At 42.8% G+C, this 23,284-nt stretch overlaps 2 protein-coding genes across 8 annotated transcripts; both read left to right on the top strand.

Annotated features, from left to right (window-relative positions):
- Positions 1–1,268: 1,268 nt before the first annotated feature.
- Positions 1,269–15,328, top strand: LOC111857443 (RNA-binding protein 27-like). 7 transcript variants are annotated; one of them, XM_023838321.2, is made up of 19 exons: positions 1,269–1,431; positions 2,018–2,136; positions 2,242–2,378; positions 2,480–2,559; positions 3,818–3,978; positions 4,363–4,620; positions 5,283–5,519; positions 5,679–5,825; positions 6,279–6,420; positions 6,838–6,991; positions 7,467–7,706; positions 8,381–8,497; positions 10,402–10,476; positions 10,570–10,698; positions 11,198–11,302; positions 12,592–12,750; positions 13,202–13,285; positions 13,590–13,724; positions 14,283–15,328. In XM_023838321.2, the coding sequence occupies exons 1-19, from the start codon at positions 1,373–1,375 to the stop codon at positions 14,367–14,369; spliced, it is 2,625 nt and encodes an 874-aa protein (XP_023694089.2). In that variant the 5' UTR covers positions 1,269–1,372; the 3' UTR covers positions 14,370–15,328. The 7 variants fall into 7 exon arrangements, with proteins under 7 accessions (XP_023694089.2, XP_023694088.2, XP_023694087.2 ...); XM_023838320.2 differs by having other exon boundaries at positions 10,570–10,737; positions 11,204–11,302; XM_023838319.2 differs by having other exon boundaries at positions 10,570–10,737.
- A 3,398-nt stretch (positions 15,329–18,726) lies between these two features.
- LOC111857460 (POU domain, class 4, transcription factor 3-like) lies at positions 18,727–20,315 on the top strand. The gene is made up of 2 exons (XM_023838365.2): positions 18,727–18,939; positions 19,126–20,315. The coding sequence occupies exons 1-2, from the start codon at positions 18,820–18,822 to the stop codon at positions 20,008–20,010; spliced, it is 1,005 nt and encodes a 334-aa protein (XP_023694133.1). The 5' UTR covers positions 18,727–18,819; the 3' UTR covers positions 20,011–20,315.
- The last annotated feature ends 2,969 nt before the right edge of the window (positions 20,316–23,284 follow it).

Genomic DNA, 23,284 nt, shown 5'->3' with positions numbered 1-23,284 from the left:
TCCTAGGGTAATTCAAACAATCCAACTATATTCCTGGGTCAAGATCTTAATAACAGGGATATTGTATTCAGAGCATTACTGAAAGGACACCGCGACATTTACGCTTAGTGGGAAAACATAAATCATTCGATGAAGTGACGTCTTGCTGCCGCTTAGTGTTTGAGAGAGGTACAGCAGGCCCTGAAAGCCCGTCAGTCCATCCATCCGTCACTGGGGCTTCTGAACATTTGTCACGGTCGGGGTTGTGGGCGAAAAGCAGCATAGAGAACAATAAAGGCAGGTACCAATTCACCGCAGGATATACATCCGCACACAAGTTTTAATTTTTATTTACTAAAACACTTGCTTTATCGTTACGGTCTGCTTATAATTAACTGCTCGCAGAATCTGGTATCCACACGTCGTAACATTTGACCTTGCTCTTGGGAGTAGCTACGTAGTAAAACGACGCCCTCGAAATGAATTTATGACTTCGGCTCTGCTTGGGAGGCTAGAGTGGGGTCTTGGGCCATAGTGACAACTGGGTTTGATCGCTTTGCTGGGTTTTTTAAAATACACCTGTTAAAACACTGACTTCGTCCCAGCACTGACACCTGCTGTAAAGTAATGGTCATGACACGTAGAAAACCAAATATACCAAAAAATGTATACCAGCGTTCATTTAACGTCTCCAAATTAAGACCAACGTTATTTTCCACTTGTTATTTTCAATGTAATTGTTCACGACTGAAATTCCATGCAATTCCATTCAATGCCACAATTTATTATGTCCGTCCTATACGTTACATGTAAGCATTTTATGTACATTTTTTAATTATAACGGAACTTAAATATACAACAATATAGCATAGAAATTAAACAGTATTTATTGTTAATGTTACAGGGCGGAGTGCACTTGTACAATAAATTCTATGCACATAGCCAAGCTGGATTCAAACAACGCAACGACAACTAACGAGTCATTTAATCCAAGTCACACTTGCTGATTGTTGCGCTGCAACACGTGAGTTCCTTGTCATTGGGTTAATTTTCTGCACCTACTATTGCCCATTATTACTGGTTGATCTAAAGTTAATCGAAAAACATAGTCTCCCTTAGTAGAGCATAATATACATAATCATCTGTATTATGCTAATTAGCCATCCGTTTTTCGCTCGCGTTCCATTTGCGCTCCCCGATTGGTCGTTTTCCTCGCAGCCTCCTTGGACGGGTGCGCTGATTGGCTTTTAATATGGCTCGTGCTGCTGCGCGAGTTGTTTGGACGTAAAGCAGTTTGTGGCACATGGGCCGAAGCGACGCTCAGCACTGGCCATGATAGTACATCATAATACCATGTGTACAGCTGTTAATCAGTGGAGGAAAAGTCTCTAGGATGATCATAGACGATGTGGAAGCTCTGAAGTCGTGGATGGCCAAACTTCTGGAGCCAATGTGAGTACTGATTTGTAGTAATAGTTTCGCTAGCTCTGGCATCAGAGATAAAGCAAACCGCTGTTGGTGCATGTTACTATGTGTCAAGCAGCGACGCTGCCTCCTTATGGAATTTCCTGGCATTTAAGTAAGGAATTGCGCGATTGATGCTTTGTGAAGAAGGCCGCTTCATATCAGGTAACGTGTTTGTGTGCCTCATATACGTTTGTTTTGTTAAGATCCATAAACTGCTCTCAGTATCACTAACATTCATTCACTTTAGGAAGGGCTTCCTCGGCTTGTTTTATAGGGGTTAAAATTTTACACGATAAAGAGCGGCAGATTACTTGAACACGTTTGCATGAAGTAATTCATCAGCCGTCCAAACTTTGGGTATTTTAAAACCGCAGACATAAAGACAACTTGTAAATCTGGGAACTGTCTCTTAATGTTTTAAGGATCTTTTGCCTATTACTCGGGATGTTTAATTCAGGTCTCTGGGTTTTTACCCTGTCAAACATTCCTATCAAATTGACAACAGAGCAATGCATTCTTGCTTGAAATGCTGACTGTTGTTGTGTTTTGTTTTTCTTAAACACTTTTACAGATGTGATGCGGATCCTATTGCCCTGGCCAACTATGTGGTTGCTTTGGTTAAAAAAGACAAACCAGAAATAGACCTGAAAGTCCTTTGTGCTAATCAGTTGGATGTCTTTCTGGAGAAAGGTGACAAAGCAGTCACCCTGGCACTCTCAGTATTCCTATTTAATTCCCTTTTTTGAGGCTATTTAAATAGCTGAACTCTATTATTCAGTTTTATTCCCTTTTCAGAGACCACAGGGTTTGTGGAAAAGCTCTTTCGGTGTCTAATCACCAAAGTCTATTTGGAAGGTCTGGATAAAGACACAAAGGGAACTTCCAAAGTGGAGGGTAAATTTGCCGTGGAAAATTTTGAGGACAAAAAAGAGGTATGGCACTTATTCCTCATAGCTGAGAGCAAAGAAGATGAGCGTGACCTCGCAGTGATTCTCTTCCATCCAGTTTTAACTCTTCTTCCTTCTGTTCTCAGACTGCAGTTGCTGAGGATGATGGAGATGACAGGAGCAGGCGGAGTCCTTTGCGAGCCAGGCTGGATTTAAGCGAATCAAGGCGAGTCCCATTCTTTGTCCACTTCGTTTCTCCCCTCCACTGCTTATTAATTAGAGGCAGTTCCAGATGTTTTTACAAAAGCCAGTATAAAACACCTGTGACATGCATGTGCTCGATTTTTGCATGATTTTCTAAAGAGAGCCCTTGGACCATCTGGTTGGTGGGTGGGGGGGGGTGGGACTTTCATTTTGCAGGTGCTCAGGCACCTCCCCCCCCCCCCCCCGCCTGCTTATAAAGCACCTTTATTTAGGTTATTATTAACTTTGTAGATACAGGAAGTACCCAGATTACAAACGATGTTCGTTCCCTAAGGTTATCTTTTAAGCCGAATGTGTAGGTAATTTGGAAATATAATACAGTACCTAGACATAATGATGATGATAAATATGGACCAATAATAAAAGTAATTAAATACATACTGTACTGTATCTTGATCTGAACATGGTTTTTCTGAACGAAGTAATGCATGTGTTTGTTATTACGGACCATTGTATTTTACCCAAATTTTTAATATAATAGGCTTTATGGCAGTTCGTTTTGTAAGTAGGAGTCGTCCGGAAGTTGGACGTTCTTAACCTGGGGACTGCCTGTAATGTCTTTTGTTACTGTTTATGCATTATTTGTTTTTACATTGTGTTTTGTGCTTTAGGTTAGAGAAACGTTTACAATTACTATAGTTCACCGTATATAGAACTAGCTGCCTGCATAATGTGGACACTCGATTTAACTGATAATTAATGGCATAATGAATTCTCAATGTGTCAACTCTAGGCAAGTCATCACCACAGCTCTTATGGGGATGGATGGATATGCTATGATGGATATCTATTACACATCCCGTTTTTTAACATAATAAATTGATCGTCAGAATAGCAGGTCAAATGAATGTGTGTTACTGTGGAAGGGTGTGTGAAGGATAAAAGCTGTAATGGGCACAAGACTAGTGTTTCGTAATGATGGCCAAAGGAAGCTTCATGAACCGTTTCCTGACCCCACTAGATGGCGCTCTCTGTTCAAAAATGGACTCAAAGCATGCTTAATAGTAATCCAAGCGCACCATCTAGTACAGTCAAAAATACAGCAAATGGTTCATGAAGCTTCCATTGGCCAGCACTAGCGTTTCCCGACCCGTTACTCGGGGACCAGTAGGCAAAAAGGTGGACTGTCTGGCAGGAAGCTGGGAGGGAGCAAAAACATGGGCCACCTCTGGGTCTCCAAGGACCGGGTTGGGGAAACGAGAGATTCCCTGCCTGCGCAGGGCTCACAGCATCCGGAGGCTGGAGGGCCGCCGGAGCAGGGACGTGGTGCGCCACGGGAGGAGTGCTGACTCGTACAGGGAGCGCCGTGACCAGCGTGCGGGCAGCAGCCATGGCCGTAGCCGCAGCAGGAGCCAGGACAGGGAAAGGACGTGGAACAGAGGTGAGCCACTGAACTTTAATCATTTTTGGTTTTATATTTATAGAACTTGAGATGTTGACATTAAGGCAGTACAGTTCCAGCTGAAATGTTTAGTGATGGACAAAATGTCACCTCATAAACCATTTACTGAATTCTTTAACGCCACTAGATGGTGCTCTTGGTTTGCTTTGGGGCATGCTTTGTGCCCTTTTTTTGAACAAAGCACACCATCTAGTGGGGTCATAAAATATAGCAAATGGTTCATGAAGCGTGGTTTTGTCCATCACTAGCTACGTGCAATAATGTAACTGATGTAAAGCCCCAGGGGGTTGTGGTATATGTAGTTTTTTTTTTATGTTTGGCCATGAGTCCTTTTGAAAAACATGGCTGGTGTGTGTGAATCAGAGTATAGGTGCAAGCAGGATGCGGAGAAGAAAGCAGCAGAGAGCTCCAGACCTGCTCTTGCCCCCGCTGCCCTGTACTGCGGTGCCCTGGCCCAGCGCTCCTCCGAGAGGGACTCCATCCCCGGCTCTGCTACTCTAGTACCCATTCACTTGCCGGACAGCACCACTGAGAGCTGCTCCCATTACTGCTCTGGTCGCGGAGAGGGAACCCCGTTCATCAGGAGCATGGCACTCGAGCACTGCTGTCACGACTATGACGGTGAGCACCCACTGCTGTCACGACTATGACGGTGAGCACCCACTGCTGTCACGACTATGACGGTGAGCACCCACTGCTGTCACGACTATGACGGTGAGCACCCACTGCTGTCACGACTATGACGGTGAGCACCCACTGCTGTCACGACTATGACGGTGAGCACCCACTGCTGTCACGACTATGACGGTGAGCACCCACTGCTGTCACGACTATGACGGTGAGCACCCACTGCTGTCACGACTATGATGGTGAGCACCCACTGCTGTCACGACTATGACGGTGAGCACCCACTGCTGTCACGACTATGACGGTGAGCACCCACTGCTGTCACGACTATGATGGTGAGCACCCACTGCTGTCACGACTATGACGGTGAGCACCCACTGCTGTCACGACTATGACGGTGAGCACCCACTGCTGTCACGACTATGATGGTGAGCACCCACTGCTGGCGGCTTGCGTTTCACCTGTGTGTGTTTTTTTTTTTTTTTTTTTAAATCGAATTTGTTCATGATTTGTGCCATATTTAGCTACTGGAGTCAGATCATCAAAGATGGTTTGATATGATTGTCACTCATGTGCCGCTATCTCAGCATAAGGCTGAACATCACATCAGTTGTGCCTTGTTGCCATTTGGTGTCTTGAATCCATCTCCTTTCTAGAACGGGGAGTCTGTGTGCGTGGTGACCTGTGTCCCTTCAACCACGGCATTGATCCCTCGATGGCGGGTGATGTCACCTTGCCGAGAACGATTCCTCTCCCACCCCTGCCACCCCCGCCCATCGTGCCACCCCCGCCCATCGTGCCACCCCCCCATGCCCACGCGGCCCCACCTTGTGCCAGGATGCCTGCCCACTCTCACTTTCAGCCACAACCTCCTGGCATCTTCCCAGTGGCTAGTAGGTTTATGCTTGTTCTGTGTTTTTTTTTTTTTTGTTTTGTTTTAATCATCTCAGCATTGTGCTGTCGTTTTTCTTTGACCTGCGCTAGAACACCACTTCATTCTGCACGTGACTTTGTATTCGACTGAATCAATACAGACTGCCATCTTCCGACAGATAAGTACAACCCAGACGGGTACAACCCTGGGGTTCCAAGCACCACACCGGCACCCCAGAATTGCCAGTTCATCCCCCGCATCCAGACTCTGAGACCAAACCTCATTGGACTGACCTCTGGAGATGTGGATGTGCACAACACTCGAGGTCTCGGCGTTCTTCAGCTTTGCATTTTTGTTAGTTTATGCACTTTTGGTGTAACTTGTTTCATTAATCAAACCATTTCATGAATCAAAACTTTGAGGAACTGACATCAGTCTAAAACGGTGATCCTGTGTTTACACGCATGCTGTATCTGTCCTCAGTGATCTGATATCAAGTATTTTGTTGGAAATGCGAATTCTGAACTCTTCCCAATAATAACGAAATGCAGTCCAGTCTTCCTTGGAAATTATTCGTATCTATTCTTTCTTGGAGAACACCTCGGAATAGGCTGGTTTTCCCGGCATAGATCCTAGGCAGACACGCTTTGCCATATGTTCCTCCAGTGATGTTCCACACCCCCCTACAGCCATTTTTAGTACGATGTTGGTATCATGTCATTTTTGGGGGCTCTGCTGCTGTCAAACGGCATTATAATGAACAGTGTCCGTCCTCTAGGTGCCAACATCGTGATCCAGACGGATCCGTTTGTGTCAGCAATACCCAGCAACACTGTAAGGTACGGTGGTGAACATGAGTGCAGGAAGAGGCACCCAGGGGCCAATGATGGGGCCCCATGCACCAATCCTTGTGCAAACAGGTAGTTGCAGAGGAGGCCTTACTTAATGCAGAGTATCTACTAGCTACCTGCAGGATTACATTGAAATAGTGTTTTTATTTGACTATTATTTTTGTTGTGTATAATAGTCCAGATAGTTTGCAGTTTTCTGTCTGGAAATTAACCTTTTTGTTAAAATATTTGTAATAAATATGAATTTTTAATTTTTTTTTGGCTTAAACTGAGTATAAACTTCCAATTCGCTGACGAAGAACTAAACAGTTATTGAAAAAGCTTTTTTTTTCCTGTCATGTTAGAATTTTAATAAAGGTTCAAGTGTCCCTGAATTGTTGTAATACATTTGTGTTTATGACAAACGATTTTTTATTTATTTTTTTTTGTTCGATTTCATGGTGCCTAATGTTGCTACATGGTTTTTTTTTCTTTTTCCCCCCCTAGACAAAACTACAGCTATCAGCGCAAGGCAAACGTTCAAAAGAGGGGTGACTATGGCGACACTAAACTGGAGGTTCGCAAGATCCCCAGGGATTTGAACAACATCACGAAACTAAACGGGCACTTCAGCAAGTTTGGTACCGTTACCAGTATTCAGGTTTGTTTGTGTGTGTTGCAGGGGGGGTGGGGGGGAGTGGGGGTCTTTAAGATGGTAGTTAAGATTAAGACACTCATCGCAAGGGGAAATTCTTGTGCATGCAGCCGTAAATGCATAGAGAACATTCGGACATGCGTCTAGTGCATAACACGCAAAGTGCAAAGAGAGTACGAATATCACAAACAAATGAGAGTGCACAAATCGAACGTCGTGGAAAAACACAGGATTTTAGAATATTTAGGTTAAATACATTTTTGCTTGTAGTATCAAAATTCAGATTTTAAATTTTATATAAAAATTCTCGTTTTTCTATTTTAAACTAAGTTTTTGTTTTTTTAATCGTCGGTGGGCCCTGCCTTGTGCCCGTAGGCTCCAGACCCCCAGTGACCATGAATAAAACAAGCGGTTTCAGAAAATGGATGGATAGTTGGTGGCCCGTGAGACTGTCTGACGAGCCCCGGCCTGCCCCCCACAGGTCAAGTTGGGTAGTGATGTGGAGGGGGCACTCATCCAGTACGCGACCAACGCGGAGGCCCGGCGAGCTATCTCCAGCACAGAGGCGGTGCTCAACAACCGCTTCATCAAGGTATACTGGCACCATGACAACAGGAAGCAGCTATGGCAGCCAGGGCAGCCAGGGCAGCCGGAGCAGCCGGGGCAGGAGGCACGGGGTCCCAGCAAGCCGCTGGGCCAGAAACCAGCCAACATTAGCAAGGTGATGAGTGTGTGTAGATGCCAGGGCAAATGCACGCATACAGTCACACACAGGTGATTTTACTGAAGGTGTATGAGGTGCAATTGCACCCCCTACTGGTGTGACGAAAATACTATTTGAACATTAAGTTGAATAACTTTTTTTGTGAAGTTTATATTTGAAAATGTGGCTTGTCAGTCATATCCACGTTTAATAATGTATTGCAGTTTAGTTATACATGTATTTTTCTGGGTGAATGACTGCTTGGCTTCTCGCACCTTGCACCCCCTGGGAGAAGAGACCCAGGGTGCTGTAGATGAGGCGGACCCAGGTTTACTATCCCACCTGTAGTAGTAATTTATTAACTAATGTTTCGCAGTTCAGCTGTTAGGTTGTAAAAAGCCTCCTGACTCTCATCTACCTGAAACTGAACTGTCACATAGACTGGAATTGATTAGAAGTTTATCGATCATTCAGTTTGATGTTTAAAATGTGGCAACATTCACTACTGTGTCTGTCAGGGTTTCCTAATCTGGTCCTCAGGGACCCGCAGACAGTCCCATGTTTTTGCTCCCTCACAGCTCTCAGTAGGGAGCAAAAATGTGGACTGTCTAAGGGGGCCCAAGAACCGGGTTGGGAAACACTGGTCTATATTAGCCTATGACTATGAATGCTGCTGGTTTGTGCCACTTTAGGTCCCCACGAACACCCAGGTGGCGCCCTCCAGCCGCCTGGTCATCAAGGGGACGGCAAAGTCGTTCGGGAAGACGGCCAAAGGTCTCGATGCTCCAGAGGCTGTTAAGAAGAAGCAGGTGGGATTAGGGCTCTGGCTTGCAGACGATTCACCGAATGTCAGTGCATGCCCTAATGAACAGCAAGACTCTAGCAGTGAAGCGGTCAGTTTATTTAGAATGAGAAAGATTTAGTAAGTGTTTTTTCAGCACCACAGTTTCAGGGCTAGACATAAGCCGCGGCACCGCGGCCAATGGCCGTCGTGCCTTTCAAAATTGGCCGCACGCCTCCTCAAAATTGAAGTACCTTAAGGCCAAGATTGGCCTGCCTTTAATGTTTGTCTGGTCGTATGCCCCCTTTTTACCGAAAGTAACGTTCATTACACAAAAGACTTGCGCACGACACGGTCCACTTTACCTCGTCAACAATCGATGCATCTGTACTGAACCCGAACCCAACCTTCGATACGAGAAACGAGGTCGACCCGCACATCTCGTAATTCCCAACTACTGAATGAACCGCAATGAATTCTGGACTAATACGATCATGTACATGTTCGTCGCATGATTGGCTGGTACGGTATGTATCGTCCAGCCTACTATGGAGCCACAGCAATGACAATGGTGCATCATCGGGGGTTACGTTTTTGATTGGAAAAGCCATCCGACGGTTTCCGAATAACAGATAGGTGTCCTCTTCGGTAATCATCGTGTAGTTGTCGTCTGCTGCTTATGCTGTCACCATGCCTCGCAAAGATCGAGAACGTAAAAGAAAGCAAGCTGAACTCGCGGCTACTGCCGCAAAATGTTGCAAATTATCTACTTTGTTCAGGTAAGTGTCAGATGGTGTTGTAAAAAAACATTTGCCGAGGCAGAGCAGATTTGACTCAGAGAAGTACCAAGCTCTGCTGGGAGGATATAGGACTGGTAGCGTGCAGTGTGCAAAAAACGAACGTCAAGTCAATTGTCATGTACACTAAAAGAATACGGGTGTTCTGAGCAAACAAATACAAAAATATTGACGGCTCCTTTATTGTTGGATTTTGTTTTTTGAAATAAAGCTATATATATATCTATAAATATAGATATTCTGTCTCAAATCGAAGGTCGTATTGCGTAGGTTGTCTAAACTTGGTAATTACAGTAATTGGTAATTAGTGACTCAGTATTGACCCAATTCCTTTTTGCAAAGTTTCTGCTTTTTTGAAAATAAAAAAATGCATCCTTTATGGAAATAAAATTCCTCCACAAGGCCCGAGGTGTCCAGATTTTGGCCTTGTGCCCAGGCTTAATGGCCTTGTGCCCTAGAAAAAATATGAATAGCCAAGGCCAAAGTGGCTGTGCCCTCCTAAATCCTTATGTCTAGCCCTGCAGTTTCAATGCAAAGATCCATTTGTTCAAAAAGTCATGCTCCTGTTAGTGTTCCAGGAACACCTCTGCTGGCCTCCCCCAGGGTTTCCTAACCCAGTCCTCAGGGACCCCCAGAAAGTCCCATGTTTTTGCTCCCACTCAGCTCTCAGTAGGGAGCAAAAATGTGGACTGTCTGGCAGGGAGCTGGGTGGGAGCAAAAACATGTCTAAGGGGGCCCAAGGACTGGGTTGGGAAACACTGGCGTGGCCCACACTGCTCTGCTCCCTGAATGCGCTTAGTGTTACACTTTATGGATTTGAATATATGTCTCATTTGGCGCTTGCTTTGTTTGGAAGGTTTTTGTCTCGTACCTCCGATACTGCTTACACTCATCCCTTGGTACGGCTCAGCCTAGCTGCACTTACGCACAGTTGACTTCTTGACAGCTATGGATGGGGGAAAAATATCGATTTTATGATTAATCACTGCGTGTTTATGTGCAGTTTTGCTGGTTTGTATGTCACTTTAGTTAAAGGCCTCTGCTAAATAAAACCTAAATGTTTTTGTAGGTTGTGTCATAATTAGGACACAATCCTGTTGACGAGAATAACGGAACTTGTCACTTTGGTCCCCAGGAGGTGCTAAAACTGCAGCAGGATGTGATGAAAAGGAAGCAGGAAATGCTGGAGATGCAGATACAATGTCAGAAGGTGGGTAGGCAGTTCCTGCTCTGGTCCACGCTCCAATTCCATCTCGACGTCCCGCCTGTATGTATGTACGGCGTGAAAGTGATTCCTTTGCAGGCTTTGCTAAACAAGCTGGAAAAGTTGAAGGGGGTGGAACTGGAAGAACGGGCCGGTATCATGAAGATGCTGAAGGAGCTAACGGAGAAGATCTCTAAGCTGAAGGAAGAGATGAAGCCAGCGCCCAGAGTTGCGTTCCGAGCTGTTGAGTCCAAGTCCAAAATGGATGTGAGACTTGCTAGTTTGGGTTCCCATTCTCCTGCACGGGTGTCATCATTGGTCTCCACACAGCCATCTGTTTTCGCTCCCTGACACATCAAGCACATCTGAACCATTAGCAATGCTGTATTTTCGGAACCCACAAGATAGCGCACTCCGTTCAAAAAAGCACTGAAAGCATGTCGCGAAGTAAACCAAGGGCACCATCTAGTGGGGTCAAAAAATACAGCAAATGGTTCATGAAGCTCAATTTGGTCATCACTACTAAGCATAGACCAGGAGTGAGCAGTCTTATCCGCAAAGGGCCGGTGTGTAAGATTGCCCACCCCTGGCATAGACCAACACAAACCCCCCAAAGTGTCACTTATTATGTTAATTTTCGCTGATTTTGCAAAGGAAGAAAGACACATTCTCTTGTTTAAGCGTTTATTTGCCCAGGAGGTACTGAATCACTATGGTTTCCGGTCAGACACAGAAGGAGCTGCTTGATGCTGAGCTGGACTTCCATAAGAAGCTGGCGTCCGGGGAGGACACCACGGACCTCCAGCAGAAACTGAACCAGCTGCAGGTGGAGGTGAGAGCAGCCCAGAAGATTAAACTTTGTAAAACTTGAAAGTGGAAAGGAAGTATTTGGCATATTTATGGTGTTAATTGTAATTTCTAATCTGTAATATTAGCTGTGCTGCTATGTGAGACTCCGCCAAGCTGACTCGGGTATCTGGCGTTTAAATCTTTATTTCTGCGGGCCACCGCAGTTGTGCAGGTACTTTGATTTCTGCTTTTAGAGATGGACAAAATGACGCGTCATGAACCGGTTGCTGTATTTGTTTGACCCCACTAGATGGTGCTCTCTGTTAAAAAAAAAAAAAAAAAAAAGAGCACGGAGCATGCCCAAAAGCAAACCAAGGGCACCATCTGGTGCGGTCAGAAAATACAGCCGATTTGTTCATGAAGTTAGTGTCCATCACTAACTGCTTTCCGTTAGAAGCTGACATTGTCGAAGGCAACAGGTGGCACCCCAAACCATCATGGCCGCCGTGGGCTCGGTTATGTTTATGTGATTGTTTTGTGTACACTGCCAGCTACGTTAACCGTGAATGACACCTTAGATGTGACCTGTAAAACATTATACAGTGATCCCCCACCTATCGCGGAAGTTACGTTCCAGGCCCATCAACGATAGGTGAAAATCCCCGATATAGAAAGACAATATAAATAACCATTTTTTTTTTTATAGTTTTAAGCCTTAAAATACCCCTCTCACACGCTTTAAACATATGTAAACTTATTAAAATAACAAATATGTGGATGTCGGGCTATGGATATGAGTAAAATAATAATAATAATAATAATAATAATAATAATAATAATAATAATATGTAATGTATATGTGTGTGATTCCATTTTAACGACGGCTTTATTCCCAGGAGCTGCCCCCCTCTTTCCTGTTTGATTAAAGGAAAGTGATACGGTGGCTCTTACATCAAGAAGGGTGAATAGAATATATCGTACCATCCATTCGCTCAAGCCATAATGGCGAGTAACGTCCGCGTAACGCTTTCCTTCCCGACGCATATCCAGGAGTTTTACCTTCTCCTGAATGGTCAAGGTCTTCCTCTGGCGCTTAGGCTCACTACTGCCAGAAGGCTTACAAGATGCCGGACGCTTGGAGCCATCGTTGGGCTTAAAACAAAACGAAAACAGTCGGACCACAAGCAAGGTGTGCGATACGCAGAGAACCGTGACGCATAGGGGAAAAAACGTAATATAGCGGGGGCACGATAGCGGAACCGCGATATAGCGGGGGATCACTGTATACAGTTTGAGCTTCGCCCTGACAGCCATGCTTTTCCCACACAAAAGGTCTCCCGTTTAGGACTGATCCCCAAAGCACACAGGAGAGCGGCAGCCCTCTGGGGGCGCGGAGGCCTGAACCGTATGGTGGTAGATCATCGGCCGCGAGCACTTGCAGTCCTGGGGGTGACCGGGGAGGAGAAGGCCGACCTAATGGCTCACTTTGCGGTAGATCCGCTCTCATTCTCACTCTTTCTCACTCTCATTCTCCAACTGTCCATCCAGCAGAGCACTATCACCTTCGGTGTGATTCCCTATCATGTGACTTTGCAAAGCCCAGTCACTGCAAGGGGTGCTGTGATGTTGGCTGACCCTGCACTGCAACCCCCCCAAGCTGGGGCTGAAGTGTAAATGTCTGTCTGTCTCATGGAGAGCAAGATGGGACAGGTGGAAGCAAAAACAGTTTTTCCACAGGGATGAATTAAGTATATTGTTCTTTTCTGTTCCGGGTCTCTGTCTGCATGGGTAATCCGTAGTTTGGTTCACCCAGAATTGTGACGAGTAAATGGTTATACAATAAAGTGAACTTGGCCTCCTGCTTTAGCAAGCTGCTGAGTTGAACTTTTTTTAACGGATGTCTCAAAGCCGAAATGCAATTTTATTTTATTTTTGTCTTTAGAGATTTGGGGAGATCGTGGAACTTCAGGAACAGGAGCCACCCGGCATTGTGGTGACATTCAGGACCAGGGCTGAAGCAGAGAAAGTATGTGCTACAAATTCCAGACTGCTTTTCATTTCTGAAATTCTAGAATTATTATTGAATGTGCTTTAGAACCTGCATTCCCCCACCCCCCTCATATTCCTTATTTTTAACAGCAGTGAATATGCTCTGAATTATATCATCCCCTGTTATAAGGAAATGTAGACAAAACCGGCCAGTATTGTTAACACGGTATTTATAACTAATTTTATGTTTGATGGTGGTTATCTGAGTAGCTTTTAGAACAGGCATTATGAGAGCGGATGTGGTCTGGAATGGCACGAGAAAAACAGAGCTTTGAAATCAGGCGGCGAACCAAGGCTCACAGTTCAAAGACCGGCTGCTGCAAATCGCGTGGTACAGACCCAAAGCTGCATCTGTGCCCGGTGCGGAGGAGGAGAAGGAGTCCTCACAGGGGGAGGTGAAGTCCTCACAGGAGGAGGTGAGCTGTTGCACCTTGGCATCTCCTTATTTACGTTTAATTATTTACTGGACGCTTTTTATCCAAATCGAGTAACAATTGAGAGAGCGTGGTCAGCGAGTCCCAGGAGCGATTGCCAGTTAAGCACCTTGATCAGGGGCCCGATGGTGACATCACTCTGCTCACCGTGGGATTTGAACCAAACACCATCTGATCACCGGTACTAATACAGTTTCAGAGAGCATTTTGGTGACCTGTTGATTGGGATGGATTAATGCATAGACTATGGCCTAGGGCTCAGGCAAATATCAGGGTCAACCCCACCTCAGAAAAATTGCAGCACCTGAATGTCCATGTTCATGTCAGCTCAGGTCCCCAGATAAATTTATCTGCCCCTGCTTATAGCTCCATGCTAGCTGTTCTGATTGGTCATTTGTCCTCTCTGTGTTGGTTGTTCAGATTACGCTGTCAGAAGGTGCCACAATTAAGCTGCAGCAGTGTTTGTAAATTTGTCTCTCTGTCCCGAGCTGACAGAGTTTATCTGAGGTTAAGGAGAATTTTATTTTGTCATTCCCGCAGAAGCCCCATAAATCTCCCCTGCTTGCGGAGGAAGAGGGGGATGAAGACGAAGAGGATGAATATGAGAGCCGTTCGTGGAGAAGATGAAGGGGGGGGGGGGAAATACCAATAATATTACTTTATTTGTGAAAAGGGCATTTTATCACTTTTTGTGATTTTTGAACACTTTTCTTTTCTTAAAATGGAAGTTTGTGTCCCACCCCCCCGTTCTTGAAACCTGTGTGGCTGATTTAATCTCTTGCCACCAGTGTGTCTGGTTGCAGCTGAAGGTTTGCGCTACGTTAACAGACACATGACCTTCGATAGGAAATGAGAACTCGTACCTGAGAAGGAGGCCCAGCGCGTCTTCCCGGGATCGAATGGGTCACAGAAACTAGATTCCTGCATATATGCTGGTTTCGTTTGAAGATGACAGAATTGCAGTGGAGCTGGGAAGAGGGCGGTCAAAAACCGTGTATAAGGACTTTTTTAAATTCATATTTTTTATAAATGTTAAGGTGGCACTGCACATCAGATCTTGGGTGTTAAGTGTGTGCCATAAGTTTGTGTGCTTGTCAAGTGGTGCATCTTGGGAAAAATTTTGTTTTCTGTAGCCCTGTATTTCATGTATATGTATGTAATATTTTTCTTCTGTTTATGATTTATTTATTTGGCTGTAGAGGACTACTGGACTAGAATCCATATTAATGACACTGCTTCTTAGGTGTTTAAATAATCAGTAGGTATTCACTGGCGTTTCCTACAAATTCTGTACCTGGCATAATTTCAGTTTTTTCTTCAGCAGACCATTGTGTTTTATTACAGCAATTTTTTTTTTGTAGCCAGATTTATCAATTTACTCTTTTACTGCATTCTGCCAATCTTTGTGTTAGAATTTAAAAGGCTTGTGTTTTAAGCAAGCAAAAAAAAAGTGCCTATTAAGTTATCAGGTGTCAATTTTTCCATCCCAGTGAAAGCATTCTGTTGTATTGGTTTGTCTGATGCCTGATTATTAATGTTTGATTTATTGCATGACAACTTCATTAAAACTTGCACTTAAACTGTGATTTAATGGTTAACTAGTCTTTTTTCTAACACAATCTGGACAGTTTTTTTTATTTCAGCTTTTGCGCTCTGGGCATAGGGCTAATTTGTTAAATACCTAAAAAATTATATGTACTTGTGTGATCTTCAGAGGTTTTAATGCCTTTTACGTTTTGCCTCTAACAAAGCTTTGTCCTGACACCCTTCAAGTGTAAGGCATAGTTCAGTTCGTTATTGTCTTTTCTGGTAAATTCTGAAAGGTGTGACTTTATACGTTTCACAGATAGTAATTGAAGGTGAAATCTGAGAGCGTTCATATCCATAAAGGTAAGAATTACCTCAACAGCTGTCAAACGCGTTTTTATTATGAATTGTTCTTTATTATCTAGGGCTGCGTATTTAATTGAGGTGGTACTGAAACTGCTTCAAAATAATCTGGTTTCATTTGCTGTGTTTGGCTTTCAAATCCTATCCTTTTCACTGTTAAAATGACGATTATAATCATGTTTCAATTCCAATTCCAATTCGTTGTTTTAATTCACGAGTAACTAAGACCCAAACAAGTTTATGCATGCACACAGAAGTGACTTATCACAATGAATTCTGGTTTTCTGCACAGCTGAACCCTCCACACGAAGCATTTTCTGCTTGGACACAGTCAGCAGCCTAATCCATCTGATTAATAAGGGAACAGAACAAGGTAAGGGATGCCTACCACATACCTGCTGAATTATTCACTGTCTGGGGAACCAGAGAACTGACTTGGATCAGATGGAACAAACCTGTCACTGGCGTATCTGTCTTCTAGAGCACAGAATCTGCCTGCGCAGGTGCTTAAGTGAAGTCGGGAGCCTTTTAGAGTTGAAATGTGCTCTAGATGTTTGACCTGTAGCCTCAGTCATCTCGTCAAACACTGACTGGACGATGGTAGCTTTGCGAAATTCCACCTTCGACTCTCTTTTCTGCAAACCGACATCGCAACAGCAGAGTACACATGAAATCTTAAAAATCGTTTGATTTTTAAAATGACTTCGTAGCTTGCAAACTTTAATCGCGATCATTCGTAAAATTAGAAATTAAATCAATAATCTTCAGCATGTGTTCCACTTGGTATTATCACAATAATTCAGTGTGTGTCTGTGTCTCTCCTTTTTTTTCCTTTCACTCATTTTCATCCCCTTTTAAAGAAAAATATTTCCCAGCTAATGGTATAGTCCATTATATAGTAAATTCTTGTTTTGAACATCGACCTTGCTTCTAAAATTTTATAGATTAATCTATAGCTCTCGGTCATGCTATTCAGTTTCCTGATCTTTCTCCGCAAGTTAATGTATCTGCTTGCATATGTTTAAGCTGTTTTGCAAGCTGGTTCAAATCCTTAACTGACGCTTCATCTTTTGGACGCAGCTCGTAAAAAAATAAATAAATAAAATAAAAAATGAGGTTCTCTGACCTGCTGTTGCCTTTCAAGTAGCCATAAAATCATTTCCACTATATGAGAACTCGATCAGGATAAGCTGAGTTCCTGAGCACAGTCAGGCAGAAGGCACATCGAAAAAATGGACTTTAAAAAAACGACACTGTATCTATGCACCCATGGCACTGAAAATAACCGTTTCTTGCTATCTTTTTTACTAACATTTTTATTGCAGCTTTCACTGTCAGGCATCTGGTGAGTTGCAAATGGATTCAAACTATTTCCTCGACGCGCGTTTACTTCGTATAGCTGGTTAAACTACGTCATGATTTAAGTAGTTAGGCCTAAATGAAGAATATTTTATGTGAATTTTTAAAAACTTCTCCTGTTGAATGAGTTGTAATGTATTCCTTAATCGATTGTCTTAGAGTGCATTTCGTTACTGTAGTCGATCATTTAAGGAGACTGGCAATTAAGATGTGCGTTTGGGCAGAACACAGACAGATCCTGGCGGAGCGTATTATGGCATCCTTCTATAAGAGAAGTCCTTTCTTTTGTCACATATTAGGTGCAAGGCCAGTATGACTGTCCAATAGGCTGCCATACATATTTTATTAGCTTAATTAACCAGAGATTCGATCTTACCTATGCCCCAGTTTGTCCTGTTACCACACTTCTACGTCCAACAATGTCTTAATTTTAACTTATACCCTAAAATGAGTTACTATTTTAGTCGATTATATTAGCAATTATGTAAATAATATGCGTGTATTTAAATTCTTTTTTGTTTTTACATTTATGCATAGGCCTACTCTACAGAGCGTAGGCCGACATTGTAATTTTCTCGTAGAGATTAATACTCACGTTTAACTAATCATTTGTGTAAGTATAGGCAAACGAGCAAAAATCACGTTTGCTATTTTTATTCTGCTAGCTGAATTGACAGTTATATTAAATTATTTAGTCGCAAGTTTAATATTTATTTATTCATTAATTACTTCCTACCAAGAGCTCCCGTTAAATATACTTCGACTTTCGATCAAACTTTCATGCCACTATTTAGACTCCCTAAAATATAAATGATTTGCTCTGAATGTTTCATGAATAATCGGAGTACATGGATGTGCGGCTGGATGCCGATGTTCGCTCCTGTGACTAACGCTCACGTTCAGATGTTTGATTTGATGTCCGTATTCTGCGCGGTTTTCCGTCCTTTTCCATTTTTGATACTTTTGTTTAATTTGCCTAATTCGCTTCTCTTCCATCATTTACCATTATTACACGTTTTATGTTTGTGGTCATTAAAGTTCATGATGGTATATTCCAACATCTTATAGCTCTTCTAATAGGCATGACGAAATCGGCAACATTTCTCCCAGTTTTACTGTAATGTTACTGGTTACTGTTAAAGGCTACTGGTGTCATCTTTTGTGCGTTTCAAGTTTCTGAGTACAATTTTACTGACTCATGACATCGCCGATGATCGCACTCGTTCATACTGAAGGTCCACACTGAATAATGATTTAATCTTATTATCGTTGCATGTAATATATGATCATATATCATATATTTGTTGCATGTAAAAGTCATTGATAATAGTGAATACTCACCGTCATTAATAAAGGGATAAATTACTACTACTCATACTACTGATGATGTTTTGTTTTATTATTTATTATTATTTCGTTATAATTTATGCACTACAAGATCTATATAGGTAGAACATAAATCAAAATTATATTGCAGGTTTAATGAGCTACACATGAATTATACAATTGGATGACTTATTTAATGTATTCATGTAATTTAAAATATACATACAAAAGCACTAAAAGTATTATGAGATGTTGCAGTGTTCTAGTTCATCTCTCGAGTTTCCCTAACTTTTTTCTCTTAGGCGTTGGGTTGTGCGCTTGCGCAGAGCTGACTATCCTACTCCCCTTGTACAGGTTGAAAAATGAGCACAGGGGCCGGTAGAGGGAAACGCATCCAGTGTGACGCTGTCATTGGAAATAGCTCACATCGTCAGCGGCAAGCCAGGGAGCAGATCAAGGCTGCGTCAGGGCCACGTATACCTGCAAGGTGTCTGACACCAAAATGATCACTATGAACGGCAAGCAGCATTTCTCCATGCACCCGGCGCTACAGGAGCCCAAGTACTCTGCCATTCACTCGAATTCGGAAGCCATGCGTAGGGTGTGTCTTTCGACTCCACAGGTATGTATGTATTTGATAAATATACACATTACCAAAAGTAAACTCGCTTTTAAAGGGGGTAAACTCCCCGCGGGACATTGAAAAGTCAACCGATACTGTCTTCCATGTGAATATAATGCTTTTTAGGCTTTAAATATCTTAAACGGATAGGATTTCCCAGTAATTCCAATGTTTTCCTGCTTGCAGCTGCAGGGCAATTTATTTGGAGGCTTCGATGAGAGTCTGCTAAACCGGCCCGAAGCGCTGGCGGCCGTTGACATAGTATCCCACGGCAAGAACCATCCGTTCAAGCCAGACGTGACCTACCACACCATGAGCCGAATGCCCTGTACATCCACACCCTCCACGGTACCGATATCCCATCCATCCACACTGACCTCAACACATCACCACCTCCATCAAAGTTTGGAAGGGGATCTTCTGGACCACATCTCCTCGACCCTAGCTGTCAACGGGATGGGGGCCCAGGACCATACTGTGATGTCATCACAAGTCCATCAGCATCATCTCCAAGCCATGGGTCACCTACACCAGAGCATGGGACACCCACACTCCCTGTCAGCGCACGGTGGGATGCCGAGCTTTAGCGATGTGCAATCCGATCCCCGTGAACTAGAATCGTTTGCCGAAAGGTTTAAGCAGAGGAGGATAAAGCTGGGGGTCACCCAGGCAGACGTCGGCTCGGCCCTTGCAAACCTGAAGATACCCGGAGTCGGGTCGCTTAGCCAGAGCACAATATGCAGGTTCGAGTCTTTAACGCTCAGTCACAATAACATGATCGCCCTGAAGCCAGTCCTCCAAGCGTGGCTGGAGGAGGCCGAGACAGCATACCGGGAGAAGAACAGCAAACCAGAACTTTTTAATTGCAACGAGCGGAAACGAAAACGCACCTCGATAGCCGCGCCGGAAAAGCGCTCCTTGGAAGCGTATTTCGCAATCCAGCCTCGGCCTTCTTCGGAAAAAATCGCGGCGATCGCGGAGAAGCTGGATTTGAAAAAGAATGTGGTTCGTGTTTGGTTTTGTAACCAAAGGCAGAAACAAAAAAGAATGAAATATTCAGCGGGCCATTAAATTTTAACAAAACAGCTGTAGATGTATCGAGGATTTGCAATTAAAGCTTTCGAAGAACTCTTTTATTAGAATGGATTTTGGTTGAATTATATTTTGTCTGTATTGTTTCCCTCAGGTTATGGACATACATTTATTTAAGTGAATAATTTAAAAAATGTATCATGCACTAACAAACTACTCGTCACTTTAAGGAAGGTCGTTGAAGTGAAGCTACTTTTATATGTGTATCGCATACAGATTTATTGCATCAGAATGAACTAAATGCATCTTTTCTGTTCATAACTCGACTGAAAGCTAATACCAAAGAAATATAGAAAACTGTTTAAACTATATATAAAGTTATATAACATAATATGAAATGGTTTAACTTTATAAACGCAACAACTGAAATACTTTAACTGTTTTACTGAAATGTGCAACAGAGATGATTTAACAGTTGCGATTTGTTTACTTGAATGGGAAGCCATTCTAAAGAATGCGAAGAATGTTATGTAATTAGTCTTCATTTTAGTCAATGTGTGCATTTTCAGCGTTGCTTAATAAATTTCACTTTGAACTTCATGCACTATATTTCCATTAATTGCACTGTTGATGCAAACCCCTTCAGTTTTGTGGAAGGTTGTTTAATAATATGGCATATCAAATTATAATCATTTAAGGAGACGGTGACATTCACAGAATGTACCTGAATCTAGTGCAATCTCATAGAAACACTAATCCACACTTCTATTAGCCATCAGCCCTGGATATTTCATTTTAACGCAGGAATTTTTTGTCTTATGTTTGCATCTGGTGGAAAAACTGAAACATTTATAACCATGATCCCCTCTCTTATAGTAATACACGGTCTGGCAATTTCCCTGGTAGATAACGTATAACCTACATGCATTTTACGCATATACAACTCCAGAGTTTTTCTGTATTTCCTTTTAAAATGCAGAACAAAACACCCACACTCTGAGAGCTGAATTCTATTCTCTCATCAAACAATAGTACAGTAGATATTTTTATATGCATATATTATAATGTTATAGGTTTTGCGTGAAGTTTGTTGCAAACAAAAGTTCACCTTATAAAAGGTTTTAATTCAATGATTAATGACCGATGAAAACTTTAATGTGTGGTCTGGAGCAGACAGTTTACCAGGAGTTTGGAGTTAGACTGGTTTTGGTTAAAATACAGTGCAATGACCAGTAATAATGGTACGTCGAACAGGGCAATTTTAAATATCTTTCGCATCCTACTGTACTTCCTTCCGGACAGTACGGAAGAGGTAAGACAGTGGAGATCACACAATGGTAAGGACAGTATGAGTGAAGTCTTTCCGAGGAGAAAGACCAGCGTGAGTTATTGATACTTATTACACGGCTCTCTGGAATGCTTGATTCTGATTGGTCAGTTGAGACATTTGCAGGTTCGTTCTTTTCAAATAATGACCGCTCCAAAGTAATAACGCATAGCCGGTACTACTTGTATGTTTAAAATCAGTCCGCGCCAACAAAGATTATCGTTTAAAAATGTTAATTTAAAACAAATATGCCAATAAAATGTTTCAAATTTATATTCATGTCCAGTTTTTTCCTTATGTGGCAAGTAGCCGTGTAATAAGCGGGATAATGTACAGGCAGCCGGTAGTTATCGCGAAATAAGCCCCTTCAGTGTGATACAAGACCCTCCGCTTCGCGTCGGGTCCTGATCACACTGTCGGGGCTTATTTCTGCGATAACTACCGGCTGCCTGTACATTATCCCTTACATATGATACCCATATTGATGTTGTAAAACACTTGCTTCTAGGTAAGTCGAGATGAAGTTTAGCGCAGGGAGAGACCATGTGGACAGTGAGAACAGATCAATTATTCATACCTGACTGAAGATATTACTTTTTCACATGCAACTGGTGAAATGCATACTTCAGCACATGAACTACAATCCTTATATAATGCGGTTTGTGTAACATATTATAGGTAGTTGGCTTAGGGAAGATCTTGTTGGAACCTTTAACAGGCAACAAACTATGTTTGGGGACAGAGTGTGGCTCAGTGGGTCAGAATCCTATGCTTGTCATCAGAAGGTTGTCAGTTCAAATCACATAGGTCTGCCAAATAATTTTACTATTGAGCAAGGCTCTAATCCCCCAGTTGCTCCAGGGACTGGTTGACCTCGCCTTCTCATACTGTATGTACGTCACTTTGGACAGGAGCTTTGGTTAAATAAATAGAACGTAAATACAAATTCTAAGAATGTAAAATGGGCTTGGATCACATGTTGGACTTGTGATTTGAACTTTGATACATCACCTTTACATCCATCCATCTTCCAAACACCCATCCTGGTCAGCTTCATGGTGGTACCCTAGATCTCATGCTAGTTAATTCAAACTAGTTTATATAACATACAACCAGGGCTGGATTTTGCATGAATTCCTGAACTGGTTTGGAAGTAAGAATCCCTACAGGTGTTTACATAGCAAACTTTGCTTGAGATGTTTGTTACTTCCCAGCTGAACGGGGATTGGGTGTCATGTGTGGATCACAGTGTGGCCAGTTTGCCACCTCCTTCTTCCTTTTCGGACAGGATAGGCGGTCAAGCATCGGAAGTCACTGGGAGTTACGGGAAGAACGGCAAAGCTGAGACACCTTTAATTATTCATTGAGAGCCAGCAACAAACGGCGTGACTGTAACCAGTACGGGGGCAGTCCGTAGCTCTCGGCATTTTGTCATGCTGTCCTGCTATCATTAAAAAGGCTGCCGCTTCAGCATTAACCTGAAGCTCACCTTTGCCCAGCAACTCATCACTGTGGTGTGGTTTCTGGCAAAAGTAACTGAAATGATTTTAAGGAAATTGCCTTGTTATGGCCATACAGTGTACAGCTATATATATATATATATATATATATATATATATATATATATATATGTATGTATTTTTTTTATTTTAAATAACTTTTAAAAAATTTCTTTGCTGCTAATGCCACGCAAAAATGTTAATTTTTACATAATGAACTTCCAATTTGTCACTTGAATCATCTCTGTTCTCTATTACACGTATCACACACAATTCAGTCACCGTCAGTTGTAAGGCAAAAGATAATGTCACAGAAATGAATGACGGCAATAATAACCTTCTGAAAATATTTTGTGGACTGTGAAAAAAAGAAAATGATAGGTTTGCAAATTTATTTATCCATCCATCCATTTTCTGTAACCGCTTGTCCTATTCAGGGTTGGGGGGGAGGGGTGGTCCAGAACCTATGGGCACAAGGCAGGGTACA

The sequence above is a fragment of the Paramormyrops kingsleyae genome, chromosome 24 (genome assembly GCF_048594095.1).
Source record: "Paramormyrops kingsleyae isolate MSU_618 chromosome 24, PKINGS_0.4, whole genome shotgun sequence".
In the NCBI taxonomy this organism is placed as follows: Eukaryota; Metazoa; Chordata; class Actinopteri; order Osteoglossiformes; family Mormyridae; genus Paramormyrops; species Paramormyrops kingsleyae.
Note: the sequence above shows the minus strand (reverse complement) of the source record. Positions and strands in the feature narration are given on the sequence as shown.

Bases quoted from the DNA above. Each gene is read 5' to 3' on its own strand.
- LOC111857443 (XM_023838319.2), top strand. From the start codon at position 1,373: ATGATCATAGACGATGTGGAAGCTCTGAAGTCGTGGATGGCCAAACTT. The intron at 2,560-3,817 runs GCGAGTCCCATT...CTGCCTGCGCAG, and splicing joins CTGGATTTAAGCGAATCAAG to GGCTCACAGCATCCGGAGGC. The intron at 8,498-10,401 runs GTGGGATTAGGG...TTTGGTCCCCAG, and splicing joins AGGCTGTTAAGAAGAAGCAG to GAGGTGCTAAAACTGCAGCA.
- LOC111857460 (XM_023838365.2), top strand. From the start codon at position 18,820: ATGATCACTATGAACGGCAAGCAGCATTTCTCCATGCACCCGGCGCTA. The intron at 18,940-19,125 runs GTATGTATGTAT...TCCTGCTTGCAG, and splicing joins TGTGTCTTTCGACTCCACAG to CTGCAGGGCAATTTATTTGG.